We start from the raw sequence: 15,676 nt of genomic DNA, 5'->3' as shown, positions 1-15,676 counted from the left end.
GTTGAAATGTGAGACTGTGAGAATTAAAGTGTACCTAATAAAATTGGGGGGGGTATTCTGAGTGATAAAGGTGAGCTAGCCAACACAGATACTGCTTTGTGGACTATTTTAGAAAGCTGCGACTAAAGAGAGTAAAACCTCACAGGGAGAGAGAAAGGAGACTTACACTGATAGTGTCACTTACATTCACACATGTACACTCGACCACTTCTGGGCGTTACACACAAATACAAAAAAATGCAAGCAGAAAAAGAACATTATAAAACCACATCAGGAACTATTATGCAACCACACACATTTTCTCAAGGTGCAGAAGTCAGCTAATAAACGCACCACACACTGGAACAGTTGGGGTCACTGACTGTCAGCAAAGAATCTCTTCAACACTTTTCCGTTTGTTTGACAATTTTTAAGTGAGATCATGCTTTAAAGCTACGGCTTCATGAGCTGATGAATGACCTCTTATGAGAGGTACTTCCCAAAGTTTGAATTGCATACACTCGTGTGCTCCGAAATCAGTGTCTTCCTAAGTTAAGCTAAGTGATAGCACTGAGCTACTATTACCCAAATAATGAACATGAGCTGGGTTGTTACTGCAATAACTTATCAGCAATGGTGTTTAACTTTTTCTTTATGAAACTGAATGTCTTATTATTATTTACAGTTGAAAAAGTATGTCAGCAGAATTCAGCTGAGTGGTCAACAGTGACCCTTTTGGAAAGGCTTGGACAGACCCCCCCATTATACTTTTCAGTATTCATGTTTATAGCTATAATGGGGGAGGGGAACTGTTGGGGTACAGTGCCAGTCATTGACTGTAGCACCTGATAACATGATTAGTTTAATAGGGCTGTGCGATATGACCAAAATCTCATATCCCGATATAAGAATTCTATCGTCCAATAACGATATAAATCACAAAAATGTAACATTTTCTGTAAATTCTGTGAATCTCGGGCAGCTCGTCTTGCGGGAATGAAACTACACATTTTTAGACATAAGTTGTAAAGGCCGCCGTTTTCTTTGTGAGTATTTATTACACGGCGTGCTGCGGGGAAAAGCCTGTTCTAACGTTTGAGTCTAAGGTTTATTTTTTAGCACCTGGCGGCTCTTTTTTTACTTCTCATCCGTAAATAATCTGCTCTTTCACGTGATTCCGTTTATTTTGAAAAGTCTCAACAGGATCTTGAGCTTTATTGTGAAAGGTTTGTGTGGAACATAAACAAGCGGACACGCACCGTCGTTGTTGCTAATGACAACGCATAAAAACAGGCGCTTGTCCATCCGTAGTGTGGTTATATAAAATATAAGAGAAGGAGAGAACTTTAAGAAATTAATATAGCCACTACAGTGACCATCAAAACGATGAAAAAATATTGCCGTAAACAGTTTATTTTGCGACACCACGAAACAAACGATAGCTAAAATGAAACGATAGATGTTTTTATATTGTCATCCGATATATATCGTTATAACAGCCCTATAGTTTAACATAGTAGCCTATCTGGTGTCAGCTAGCCAAGTAGCAAAGTTCAATCATTTAGTCTGCCCACTGTTCATACCTTTCCTTTATACTGGTTCATTTTATTTATTTATTTATTTATTTATTTAGATGAATCTAAATTTCACCATCTTTATCATACACATGGCAGACTGAAATGTCAGTAGGGTAAGAATATAAAATAGTGAAAAAATAAACATCAGCCAAGCTTAACACTAAGTTCACTGGAAAGTTTCTGCTGTTGTGCTTCCACAGATGAAAGCCTTACTGGATGGAGACTCATTCTCATTTCTTCACTATAGACTTGGTCTGAGCCAACACATGAATGACAATGGAAATATTGATGTTTATGAATTAATTCAAGACAACAGGATAGCTGGTGGTTTAAACAAAGGTTCTGCTTGTGAATACTAATAGAAAACTGCAACTCAGAATCTTTAACTTGAAGTAGCCCCCTCAGAATTAAAATGACAGGTATTCTGAGCAAACTTTCTTTGAAAGAAAGCATTTGGACAAGCCATCAAAAAGATTCAAGCTTAGAAAAATAAAGAGCCCCAGGAGTGGTTCTGTGTGAAAGCTATTCTTGTGGGGAAAATGAGATACATCACAGAATAGAGATGAAACCAACTCCTACACACCCTGTCCCTGACCTACATAGGGCTCTGAAAACTCCCTCACTGTGCACCAAATGTGGTAATGAGAGGAGGGATGTATGTGTACAGGGAAAGTGCAAAATGCGTCTTTTTTAGGCTGTGCCAGGACACACATTTACAGAGTACCTTGTAGCTGAAACCTTGTCGTACTTTAAATGTGGCAGTTGTTGGATTTGCATATTTAGTATTGTTCTCGTCGGCATTTTATTTCCATTCAAAGTGTGCTGTCTTTGATTACTGAGTGAAATCTTGTGGGTCCCTGGCATCCAATTTGTGCTCCACGATTCCATCTCATCTCTCTATTGCAGTTTACTTAACAGCTTAACAAAGCAGTAAGGGTGCATAATTTTCTTTAAAAATTAAATTAAATCACAGAGTTTAAAGTTAGAAGACAAAAAACAACTGCTGGGCTTCATATTTAGCACTAGACCAAATACAGATAAACCTCACAGCCAACAGTCAGTGGTTGACTATGTTGTACATATCTATAGACAAAAGCAAAGAACAGCAGCTGGTGATGACTGAATAAACAGCATTGGAAAGATCCAACAGAGAGTCACTGAGAGCACCACTACTTTAGGGTTTTCCTTTACAGAAAGTGGTACACAAACACTCAGCAGACAATGAGAGACTAGCAGACCATTGACAGGAACAAACAGTGCCAGGCAGAGATGATTCTGCCGCTGGCATTCCTCCCTTCTTCATCTTTTCTTCAGCATCCCGGTGGACTTCCTATCAGGAGATATAAATGTGACTTGGCCAATTTAGTAACTGCAAACAGTTCTTTGAGAACAAACGGAATATGTCTTTCTTTGGCTGTCAAAAGGCGTAACAATTTGAGTGGGAGGCTGTTCACAGACATTTGTGGATTTCATGGATTTGCTTACACATAGACTTGCCCTACCAAAGACTTTGAACCCAGAAGATAAGCCTTATTGGTTTATACTTTATGAATGATCACGAGAGATTCACAAGGCGCCTGTGCCAAAGGCCATGTGGAATGCAATAACACACTGTAAGCACAATATGATAAGAGGGCTATCTTTACAGATTTTTGATCGTTTATTCCTATTTTCTCCCAGATCTGCTGTCATGTTTTCACTGTTCAGACATATGGGGATGTATTATTCATTCAAGAACCATTTTGGCCTTCATATGCCCTCTGCTGTACAGAGATTTGGTAGTAATGTCAGCTCACAACAGCACATTTGCTGGTGATGTCACATTAATCAAGGAAACAAAACAGTAGGACTAACTGTGACTTCCCCATATCCCATTTGTTTACACAGCACAATAGTGGGCAAGACAAGTGTGTCCCTTACTGTTCAAATGCTGAAGAATATCCTGATCCATGAAGTAGTTTTTTTTAACCAAAACATAAAGTTGGTTAAGTATAAAATATCTGCAAAAATGTGTAAGACTGACTGACTGCTGTACCTGCATAGGCTTGAAATGGATTGTTGATTAATGCAAACTAGCCCAAATTACTGTAGTATCTATGTTAATTCTCTTCTCTTATTTTCACCTGTTCTTTTGCAAACCCATTACTGATGATTTTATGTGTAATCTGGGTGTCTCTATATGCCTTGATTTACCTGTGAGGTTAATAATACGTCACTAGTTGGAGGATTTGACAGAAACATATGTAGGAAAGGTTAAGTTCAATAAGTCCTGCAGTCAGCCATTAGAAGTGAATGAAAGCAATTACTCAAAGGTCTAGAGGAACATTTTAATCAATATGGTGTTATTCACCTTACAATACAATTTGTTAGAAAACAAAGGCCCAAAGACATTGCCTGTATCAAATGTTGATATATTTCCTCCGTATACATGCTATAAAAAAAAGGAATTTCAACCAAGATTTGTGTAAGCACGACCTTAAACAGGTCATTCACACTCAAAAACCCTCCAGTGTGGCTGAATTAAATCAATTCTGTAAAGAAGAGTGGGCCAAAATTCCTCTGCAGTGATGTGAAAGACTCATGGCCAGTTATTGCTAACACTTGATTGCAAGGGTGCGGCACGCACATGATCCGAAGATTCAAAAAAGAAGAAAAAAAAGTATGTGTATGGTGCGCGTGGTGGGTCTGTCAAACGATAGTTATGGCCAGCGATAGTTATGGCCAGCGATAGTTATGGCCAGCGCTAGCGGTCCAAGTGGAGGAGCAGAGGAGTTTGCGGTATTCAAGCAGCCCTTTCCTGCCCAATCCGACCGGGCTAAAGTTATTACAAAAGCTTTTGGGGTGTTTAGCTGTAGACGGGAAGCCGTATTCCGTTGTGCGAAACACGGGGTTTAAACTATGATTAACGCGCTTGAGCCACGCTACGCGTCCACTTTAGTGGCAAGATCGTTCCAAGCATGTATGAGCAGGAAAAGTTTAAAGTTATGGCTGAACTGTCCCAGGCATCTTCTGTTGCCCAACTACAAATGGGTGGATCTCCAGGGCAACGGAAAGCTACGTGACCGTGACAGCTCATTATGTCACAGCAGAGTGCGATATAATGAGCGGTATGTATTGTTGTAGGGTCCACCTTACAATATAAAGCGCCTTGAGGCGACTTTTGTTGTAATTTGACACTGTATAAATAAAATAGATGCAAAGCCCTATATTGTACAGTCATTTTTTTTAATATAATTTCGTGGAATAAGTATTGAGTTTAATGTTTTTAATAGGCAAAAAATACTTCACTAAGTAAATAAGTAAATGTTACATTTTTGTCTTTTTTTTTTGATCTGAAGATTGATCCAATCGGTGACTTAAAACCGTGAGCCGATCAGAACTGTGAGATTTCTGATCAGTTGCACCACTAATAGCTTTTCTCCCATAGTAAATGAAATCAGTGTTTATAAACTGGGTTTTGTATTATCTTTGTTTATGCTTGTCTAAAAGTTTGTTTGATGATCTGAAGCATGTAAGTATGACAAATATGCAAAAACTAATAAGAAACCAGGAAGAAGGTTTTTTGCATTTTAGATTCAATGTCTCCAATGTCTATAATAATATAATGCATATAATCATCAAAAAAGACACGTCTGAAAAATCATAACATTTATCACAAGTGTTTCTAAATATCAAAGTTGTCTGATACATATGGGGGAATTCTCCAGTAACATCAAATACTCAAAAAAAATCCCTGTGTGAAGTGCTATTATGAGCTTGTATGATGTATGCTGTAAGTGTTTTATTGATTTGTTCTTTGTGCACATTAAAGATAGTACAGACTAATGCTGGAGCATCCAAATGTAGCGGGAATAATTCCCTGTTGCCAATAAAAACTCTTCAGTGGCTTTCCTCTGAGTTCCAAGTAGATGTCAGTCTCTTCTATCTGATCTTGCTCCAGGCTAGAGCGTAACAATAAAAACAGCAACTGGGACCACAGAACAACAATAGTAACTACACTTAGTTAAATCTAAAATGTCTTATGTAAACAATCTCAGACAATTCAGTTTTTGATATGTGCAGCGACTTTCTTAGATTTCTGCAGTCTGCTGTTGCCTTTAGCATTAGATTTGACATTGTGTTTGTTTGATGTTTGCTATTGTGCACTTTAAAGTAACAAGGCAAACTGTCATTGTCAGTGACAAACAGGGGTGGCTGCTCTTTTGATGTGCCAATCAAATCAGAGATCACATATGAAAATGTGCTCCCAAATGAAAGAATGTCTTTGGTTTTCTTACGAAATCTCAAGAAGTTGTTTTAATAATAGTGCAATTAACACACAGCTACAGGTACCTTGGTGTTCATCTGAACAACAGACTGGACTGGACTCATAACTCAGACGCCCTCTACAGGAAAGGGCAGAGCAGGCTGTACCTGCTGCGGAGACTCAGGTTGTTTGGAGTGGAGGGCCCACTCCTGAAGACCTTCTGTGGTGGCTTCTGCTATCTTTTATGGTGTGGTCTGCTGGGGCGGCAGCATCTCTGCCGGGGACAGGAAGAGACTGAACAGGCTGATCCGAAGGGCCAGCTCTGTTGTAGGATGCCCTCTGGACCCAGTGGAGGTGGTGAGTGACAGGAGAATGGCGGCTAAGCTGTCATCACTGTTGGACAACATCTCCCACCCCATGCAGCAGACTGTGACAGCACTGAGCAGCTCCTTCAGTGGGAGACTGCGGCACCCACGGTGTGGGACGGAGAGATTTCGCAGGTCTTTCCTCCCCACTGCTGTCAGACTCCACAACAAAGACTTTAACTGATCTAACACACACATCCACACATGTGCAATAACACTAAGTGCAATAATCTTTTCTGGCATCGTTGTATTTTTACTCAGTTGTATATAACATTTGTATTCTATTTTTATCTTATTGTATATTTTATTCTACTGTATATAGTATTTTATTTTATTCTGTACAGTTGTGTACTGTATTTATTCCTATTGTATTCTAATTTTTGCTCATAACTTTTGTACCGTCCACTTCCTGCTGTGACAAAACAAATTTCCCACGTGTGGGACTAATAAAGGTTATCTTATCTTATCTTATCTTAAACCTTCCTGCAATTCCATTAAACATGTAATTTAATTGAAATCTTAGTTTCATTAGATCTGACAGAAAGAGACTAGTCAATACTACAGAGGTCAGGGTGCCCTAATCTTTAGTTCCTAGTGTTTCTTACGTTCCAAAATTAGATCTCTATACTTCCATAACTTAGCAGTTATGTGCAGAAACAACATAGAAGATTTTTTAAAAAGTGTAAATAGTGAGATGCTGAAGATGAAAATAGTTTATGGGGTGAAAAGAATAGGTGCATACCTCTGTTTGGAACAGGACGCCAAGTTAATTATTTTACTCAGATTTGATGTTTTGGCTTTTTTGTCAGTACCGTCAGCAGTTCCAAATACACGAGAACATATAGCATAGTTCACAGAGTACATAAAGAGACTTCAAAGTACCACCACATTGCTGCTGAATTGCTAAATTAAAGAACACAGTTGTTTTCGCACAATTACATCAGTCAAATCAAGTTTTAAAAAAAAAATCTATTTTCCAGTTCAGCTCACCGATTGAGCAGGCGACCATATGCCATATGGCTGAAATGCAGCATGGGTTCAAGTCTTACCCACGGCCCTTTGTTGCTCATCTTCCCCTGCTCTCGCCTCCTTTCCTGTCTACTCTACACTCCAAATAAATGCAAAACTCCCCCCTTAAAAAAATCCACTTTGAAACCAAAGGGGGAAAAGGCGATCCTTAAAACCCCAGATCCTGTATGAGAAATTATATTTCTGACTGAAACTACTAATCAAAAATTCCAAGATTGTCAGGGTCAGACCCTGAAAACCCTACCTTAATTTAACCAACACTGGTTGTTTGTTAATGCTTTATGTCAAAGCTTTTTAAACTTCACATTTCCTTTCATAGTTCCTGAAGCAAAAACAAGATAAAAAGATATTCCCACACTAAGAGAACTTTTGAGTGAGTGCCAGCATTATCTTTGTTTTGACACTTACTGTGACCGATGAAGGTTAGTATATCAAAAGATGAAAATTAATAAACATATTCAATTTCACTGAATTTCAAACAAATGTTTCCTTATGGCTCAAAAGTTTAATTTTACTTCTATTCTATCCTATTTATATGATGCCAAATCATAATAATAGTTGCCTCGAGGCACTTAATAAAGCAAGGTAAAGATACTTCAATAACACAGAAAAAGCCACAACAATTAAAGGATCCCCTATTAACAAACACTTGGTGACAGTGAGAAGGAAAAACTCCTTTTTAACATGAAGTAACCTTTGGCAGAACCAGCCACAGGGAGGGACAGCTATCTGCCACGACCGGTTGGGGCTGAGGGGAGGAAGACTGGACAAAAGCCAGACTGTGGAAGTGAGCCTGAGTTTAACAACTAATGATTAAATGCATAAACACAGAGTTATGCAGCTCAAAGTAACAGGGCAAACTTTCATTGTCAGAGTGTATAAACACAGAAAGTGAAAAGAGGTGAACGAAGAACAAACAGTCAGGGCATCATGGGAAGCTGCCAACAGCCTGAGCCAATTGCGGCATAACTAAGGAAGGATTCAGGGTCACCTGATCCAACTACGGTTAGGTCTATAAATATTTGGGCAGAGACAACTTTTTTTTTTAAATTTTGGTTCTGTACATTATCACAATGAATTTTAAATTAAACAACTCAAGACATAGTTGAAATGCAGACTTTCAGCTTTAATTTAGAGGGTTGAACAAAAAGATTGCATAAAAATATAAGCAACTAAAGCATTTTAAACACAACACCTTCATTTCAGGGGCTCAAAGGTAGTTGGACAAATTTGCTGTCTATTTGTAAGCCTTTCTGTCCAAAGTTTAGGCTCCAACAAGAGAAATGGATGCTCATTAAGATCAGATGACTGACTTGGCCATTCAAGAATATTCCACTTGTTTGCTTCAATAAACTCCTGGGTTCCTTTGGCTGTATGTTTTGGGTAATTGTCCATCTATATAATGAAACGCCACCTAATCATTTTGACTGCATATTTCTGGAGTTTAGTGTTGTTCCCTTGGTTGGCTGTTGTAAAGAGATTTCTCTTCATCATGGAAATGATTCTGCGATCTTCCACCACTGCTGTCTTCCGTGGACGTTTGGGTCTTTTTGCATTGCTGAGTACACCCGTGCTTGCTTTCTTTCTTAGGATGTACAAAACTGTAGATTTTGCCTCTCCTAATATTGTAGCAGTTTCTCAGATAGGTTTTTTTCTGTTTCTGTTTTTCTGTCCGTTAGCAGCTTCAGAAAAGCTTGTTTCACCCGCACAGAGAGCTACTTTGACCGCATGTTGTCTGTTTACAGCAAAATCTTCTAGATGCAGGTGCCACACCTCAAATCAACTCCAGGCCCTTTATTTGTTCAATTGACAATGACATAATGAAGGAATTGCCTGCACCTGCCCATGAAATTGCCTTTTGCAAAAATAGTCAGTTTAGAATCACTAACTAACTTACTAAACATGTTGTTGGCAATTAGGCTAATGAAGGCTAATGAATTTTGTTAAGTTGACTTGGCTATAGAATTTGTTATCAAAAAGAGCTAACAGGAAATAAGATAAGACATGTTTGGGTAACATGACATTAGTGTGACTACAAAATACTTCAGATAAGCTTCTACATCCAAACAGTTCTGAATGTGTTCTACTAGTTAATTATCTAATTCTTGACTACATCCCAAGGGAATGTAGTCAGTGTGCGATACAGTACACCGGTAAACATTTGGGAGGCGTGTACCCACTATCAAATGGCTTATTGTTAAGTTCAGTCTGAAGGCCTTACATGTGTACACTGTGTGAGTGCATGTGTGCAAGTTTCATGGGTGAATGTCTGGCAAAATGAAGAGGGTGTCCACTGATAGTAACGTCTTTGTGGTAGTTTAAAGACATGCATGAATGGATTTCTAATGTCTGTTGGAAGTGCTGGACTGTGACTAAGGAGAAAAAAAAATCGGATACAGTGAGCCCATAGAGTTTCTTTAAAAAAAATGCCTTGGACATCCGGCCAGTGAAGCAGAAACAGAGCCCTAGCACAAAATGCAAATTAGTTGGTCAGAGGTCCCTTCGGCCCCCCAACTGCAACCCTCCACCCTCCTGTGTCCCCTTTCTATTCTGCTGAGAGTATAGAGGCAGTGTGAAATCCATCCCAGAAGGGGCCATTGTACGCCGGGAAGCAACCGTCAAACTGGAATGGTTTAGGCCGGGATCAGGCCTCTTTTTTATAGCTGAAGGCACTGGAGAAAAACCCCAGCTAGTAGGTGTTTTGGATCTAGGTTGAGCCACCAATCCCTCTCTCATCCTTCCTGGTGTCTGTCTCTGAAAATGCTATCATAACAAGGCCTCATCCTCTGTATCCCTGCTGGCTATTTGAGGCAGGCTCAGGTTTAATCGTCCATGATGGTGTGTACTCTGCCAAAGGGCCACACAGGTATCTACCATTCCCATCCTTTGCTCTTCTCCTCCACATTGTCCATTCAGCTGCCCTTCTAAGTGCCGGACTGAGAGACAGAGAGGCACAAACCAGCACACCCACCCCCAACTCCACTCCATCAATAGCCCTCTTGGACAAAGCTGCTGTCTTTGCAACATGCTAACCATGCTGAGAGTGGGGAGTGAGAAGGAGAAGAGACAGAATAAAAGGATAAAAAAAATAAGACAAGGAAAGGGAGAACCTATTTGGAACACAACAAATATGCCTCTCACCTCCTTGTCCTCAGTAGTGTGTCCTCCGAGAAGCTTCAGGCACTCCCTGATGACCCTTTAATCCTGGTAGCCTCCCATAAACTCTCAGCTTTTACCACAGCTCCAGTTCCAGCACACTCATCTTTATAGTCTCCTGTGAGGGCTGCAAGTGGCTGAACACAGATTGGAAACCTCCTGCCCTGTTTACTTTCCCACAACTTCTCCCCTGCACCGTGTGTACAGTTCTAGATGAGGTAACCTTCTTTGCTCCCTCCCCTTTTTCGCTGCCTCTCTTGGCTGCCTGGTTCGGTTCCTCCCTCTGTCTCCCCTCTCTTTTTTATTGCCCCCACCCGCCACCCCTCAGCTCATCCAGTTTCATTTTGTCCTTTCTTTGGTTTTTCTCCCTCCTCCCACTCTCCAGACCCCTGCTGCTGTCCAGACAGCGGCACAAAGCGGGGTGAGGGTTCTCAGTCACAACTGACCAATAGAAGATTGGCAAAGGCAAGCATTCAGCCAATGAAATGCCTAGGGGATGATATTTTCACCAATCAGGGGCGAGATTCAGACAAAAAGGGGTTGGACTAGAGGAATTAGGGGCAACGCTATCTCACAGCACTTCCGTGTGGGATGAAGGTGTCTGTGCTAGGCAGCCGGTTGAATTGAAACAATAGATGAAAAAATACATTTGGTTCTCCAGCAAAGTAATGCTTAATACTATAATCCTTGTGTTTCCCCCACACCACACACAGCCTGTGTGTTTAAGGTGCGTTTATATAAGGCTTTAATACGGACTTTAAAGAAGCAGTCTATTATCTGAATTGAACATAAATGTATATACTTTCTTATTTATTATTATTTTTGTTTAGGTTAGACAATTTGAGAAGATGGGAAATAATCCCTTGCATTCTAAAAAACAAAAAATATGGACTTATTTTACTAGCAAATTCTATATGGGTTTGTTTTAACGCTAGACATTTTGATACACAACTTTTGACATTATGAAACAGACATGGCACTCAAAGAATCCTGAACTGAAATCTGTGGGTAATGGGAAATCACACCAAAAAAATCTTTTCTTTTCTTTTTTTCTTTTTAAATCACATGTGACTGACGATTCTATACATGCACATTTTATGTCTTGGTGACCACAGACCAAATTACATGCAATTTATGGTAACTGGTTATTCTAAATCAGCCACAGAGAGTGTGTCATCTGTCTGCGCTAGCCCTGTCATGTTTTGGCAATGTGTCCAGGATGCACTACAGTGAATATCTGAAACAACATAGGGAACTGGTGTGTTAGTATCACAATGGAAGCATCTTAGGGCCATGTTAAACACAAACTATCAGCATTCATAATTACTTAACAAAATAAACAAGTTTCATAAATAAAGGTACTCAATTTGAATTGGACCAGGGTGATCAAACTCCCTTAAGTTCAATGACCAAGTTTGACTTTAAGTGAGCTTTCTATAATGACACGAAATACAGGTAAACACCCATTTAATTTAATAAGTCAGCTTATTATATTGTTATATGCATCACCAATCACAGCAGATCTACAAACACACATCCAGAGTGTTTTTGGACAAAATGATTTTACAATTTGACTAAGTTTTTTTGAAAGTATATTTTCATTGACCTGATGACAGTTTTAACATTCGCCATTTCAGGGGCCAGATTCAACCCTTCGGTGGGCCAGTTGCCTCTTGGACTCTGTGTTTGATAGTCCTGTATCAGACTTTTACTTTTTATTGTTACATTCATTCATTCATTCACTTAACATTTTGGCTTTCTTTTTTTCAGTCTGAGTACTTCAGTATTTCTATTTCTGACAATAATCACATTTGCAGTTCTGCAAGCTCATGCACATTGTGACATGTGCTAGAGGTCGCTGCATATGAACACACTGTAATGTGTGAGGTGAAGTGTAGACAAATGTCATTCGCTTTGATTATGAAATCCTCCGCTCAGTTATTTATCTGCATGCTTCTTCAGCTGTCTCCAGACTGAGTACAGGGCAAGAACTGACCAGAAAACATTCTGTTGTTCAGAAGATTTATTAAAACACATTGAACAAATACACAGAATACAAATAAAAAGATGACAATTCACTTTTTCATTCAACTGCTATACAGCACAAATATCAGTACCATAACACTGCTTGGCGCTCATTGTCTGTAAATGCCTGATATACCACCACCTCCCAAAAGTGAACCATCAAACGCTTCACATGCTGTGCATTCACTGCAACAAAGGTGCCTTTTAACAGGGTCTTTTGGTAGCTTTTGAAGCCACATTAATAAGCATGTGCATACATTGTTAACATATTGGTAATATTAGACTGAAGCCTTTTTAACAGACATTACATTCATACTGACTTCAGTTTGATTGCATTTCAGTGAAGTATTGTGTTTTTCGACGTCATCTCATGGTCACAGTTCCAGAGGAAAAGGACAAGTTTTTGATTGATGAGCACATACGGTGCACATAGCAGTTCTATGGCAACACCATCCAGTAAACATTCATCTTTTTCAGTTTAATACAAAAATCTATATGACATGGACTTATCTCTGAAAAATCTTTCAATTTCAACAAGTATTTACATGTTTCTGAGGTTCTGTCTGTCAACCATCCATGTCATGGTCAAGTAGTTGCTGGCATGAACAAAAACGGTAACGGAAACAGCATCGATTCACACTAAAAAAGCGTAGTGCACTCAAGATTAGTCTCATGATGCTTTCCAAATTTTAATGTTTTGAATTTGACTTTTAAGTCAAAGCATTTCGAGAAACGATGAGTGCGATACAAGCTGGAAAAATGAAGAGGGAATCAGAAGAGAGCACCTAAGGACAACCATTTGAACTGGCAAAAAACAGAGTAAGGATATACACTCACCATAAATCACTATTTCTTCACTTTAGATTAGTCAATAGCAATTATCCTTTCAGCATTTTCAAATAAGTGCCTTGGCAATGGCATAATAATAATCATAATACAAACATATCATTGGAAAAAGAAAAAAAGATAGATTTGTCAATAAAGATTTGTACATTTAGTCCTAATATTCTTGCAGTGTGTTAATAGAAAATTAAATACGTGTGAATTTATAAAAAGACTGTTTTACCAGGTGCAGTCACTTTAGCACAAAACAGTAGATGGAATGAGTAAACATGTAGTAGCCTTATCACCAGGTAAAGCAATAAATGACCACGTACACTGTTACTAAGGAGGCTGAAAGTGACGACATCATCTAAAAGCAATGATGGTCCTTGAATGCTGATGCACAGAGAATATTACTTCAAATGAAAAGCTTTGACTGTAACACCACAATTTACAGTCTTAACCTCTGCGGAGGAAATGCACTGCAACAAGAACAAATCATTCTGGATCATATCCTTTAATGGCACCAAGTGACCAAAAACATTAGATTTAACCTCAAAAAAAGAGAAGCAAACAAAAGCGCAGTCTGCATCAAATGTTAAACTTGAGGTGACATTGCACCATAAGCACATGTGTTCTTATTTAGTCCTAACAATTAAAAGGGAACTGGGAAAGTCCCTGGGATATAAGAGGGATAAAACTCCACCCTCCATTCAGGACTCTGGTCTCGGTAACACTGAAGCCCTGTATGTGGATGTACCAGATGGGTCCCTGTTTACAATGAAGTCCCACCGGTCATGGCCCCAGGGTTAAGCTCTACAGCCACTACTAACATTCAAATATAGAAAGAATCACAAATATTGTACCATACACAGAAATACTCAGTCTTCTCTAAAATGCATTAAAAATCATTCTTGCCACTCCCAAAGTTTCTCTCACTTGATTTTCATGTACAACACTAAGCCAGGCTTCTGATTTCATCCATGTATGTTTACATGTGTTCACTATCATTAGACATATGTGAGGTAAAATAAACAGCAGTCTCTCAGTATATACAGTACAAGAGGCCAATGTTCCCAGGTACTGCAGTCAAGTCTCCCTGCAGGTTTAGCAGAAATTACTTTCTTAAGATTACCAGCAGGTGGCAGTCTTTAGAGGATTCTCCAAAAGCCTGTGTCCAGCTACTGCATACATGTTAATAGTTCTTGATGCTTTCAAATCAATATTTTCTTCACAGGTTACAACATGAATGACAAAACACAAGTTTATTTAAAATAACAATACTGGCCTTCAAAAAGCAATCTCTTATCAAGCTATGACTGTAGACATCCTCGACGACTCCATTCTTCACAGGGGACAAGCTCCAGGGGAGCACAGTCACAGTGTACAGTAAATAGGCAGATGAGTAAAAGCAACTGAGTGTATGCAGATGAAAAGAATTGAGGCTGACGCAAATAAAACACACATTCCAGAATCAGAATGAGCCCCAATCAAGCGCGTCAGGAACTCAGTGCCACCAACTTGCTCGAGTCTTCCACTGTAGTGCAGAGCGAAAGAAGCTGTTTTCAAAGAAGCTGCTCCATTTTCCTTCTTAATCTGCAGCTTTCCATCACAGGTAAACAAAAGCAAACATCTACTGAAATACTTCTATAGGATTCTTTAAAGATAAAAGTGCAATTGTTAAGATACATACGTCTGCATTAAAAAGTTAATTGCCTTATCCGTAGAGAGAAGAGAGCTTGACTTTTAGATCTGGAGTTAGGAAGGAGCGAGAGAACAAGGAGAGAGTGGCGTAAGAGTTGGTCAGTAGTCATCCATTGAGATTCCATCCCTGGGAGTTTCTGACCTGAGGTCAGTGTTACAGAGCTGGTCTAGTCCTCAATACAGATGACATCACTAGGTTTGCCTGATTTGAGGTCAGGCGTAGCCACGTCCCTCAAGGAGTCAAGTGACTTCTTGTCCAGATGGCTTGTAGGGGGTGGGGGGCCATTAGTAGAGACTGAAAAGAGAAGAGATCTTTTTTTTTGTGGTTCACTGAAACAATATGAATGTGAATGTTGAGAATTTTGCCAGATGGTATGAGACAGTTGTTTAAAGGCAAAACAAAGTCAGTAAATTTCTAAATCTTTCTTAAAAAATAAAACAAAAATTAGCTCTATGACAAATTAAAGCTCTATGACCAGCTATTTATAAAGCTAGGTCATAGGCTAAAGTGCACAATGGACATCTGCAGTGATGTGGGAAGATAGAATTTAGCTAATGTGACTGTTTAAAACCTGTGGGTTTCTACTAATGTTTCTACTTTTAAATGACTGCCTATTAGCATTAAGTAAGGATGGCAAGAACAATGACAATAAGTTGATTAACATGGATTCTTGATTAATTAAAATGATCCTTAACAATCACTTGACTTATCTAAGAAAACTAGTGCTTCTGCAAACATATGCAGACTTTTGCTTGTAGCTTTTTATTGCATA

At 39.1% G+C, this 15,676-nt stretch overlaps 2 protein-coding genes across 6 annotated transcripts in view; both read right to left on the bottom strand.

Moving 5' to 3' along the window:
* The window catches only part of arhgef10la (Rho guanine nucleotide exchange factor (GEF) 10-like a), a 114,370-nt gene extending 103,655 nt beyond the window's left edge, over positions 1-10,715 (bottom strand). For 2 of the 3 annotated variants that reach the window (XM_005917849.3, XM_005917850.3), the window contains exon 1: positions 10,338-10,715. The gene's annotated coding sequence lies outside the window, so the exon portion shown is untranslated. The remainder of the gene's footprint in view (positions 1-10,337) is intronic. The other variant, XM_014332254.2, reaches the window with a different exon arrangement.
* Positions 10,716-12,360: 1,645 nt separating this feature from the next.
* The window catches only part of chd5 (chromodomain helicase DNA binding protein 5), a 39,604-nt gene continuing 36,288 nt past the window's right edge, over positions 12,361-15,676 (bottom strand). For all 3 annotated transcript variants that reach the window (XM_005917846.3, XM_014332252.2, XM_005917847.3), the window contains exon 42: positions 12,361-15,198. In XM_005917846.3, the coding sequence (XP_005917908.1) occupies positions 15,071-15,198 (128 nt within the window). In that variant the 3' untranslated portion in view covers positions 12,361-15,070. The remainder of the gene's footprint in view (positions 15,199-15,676) is intronic.

This window comes from Haplochromis burtoni, unplaced genomic scaffold (assembly GCF_018398535.1).
Source record: "Haplochromis burtoni strain Fernald_Lab_line unplaced genomic scaffold, NCSU_Asbu1 Contig_26, whole genome shotgun sequence".
Classification (NCBI taxonomy): domain Eukaryota; kingdom Metazoa; phylum Chordata; class Actinopteri; order Cichliformes; family Cichlidae; genus Haplochromis; species Haplochromis burtoni.
Note: the sequence above shows the minus strand (reverse complement) of the source record. Positions and strands in the feature narration are given on the sequence as shown.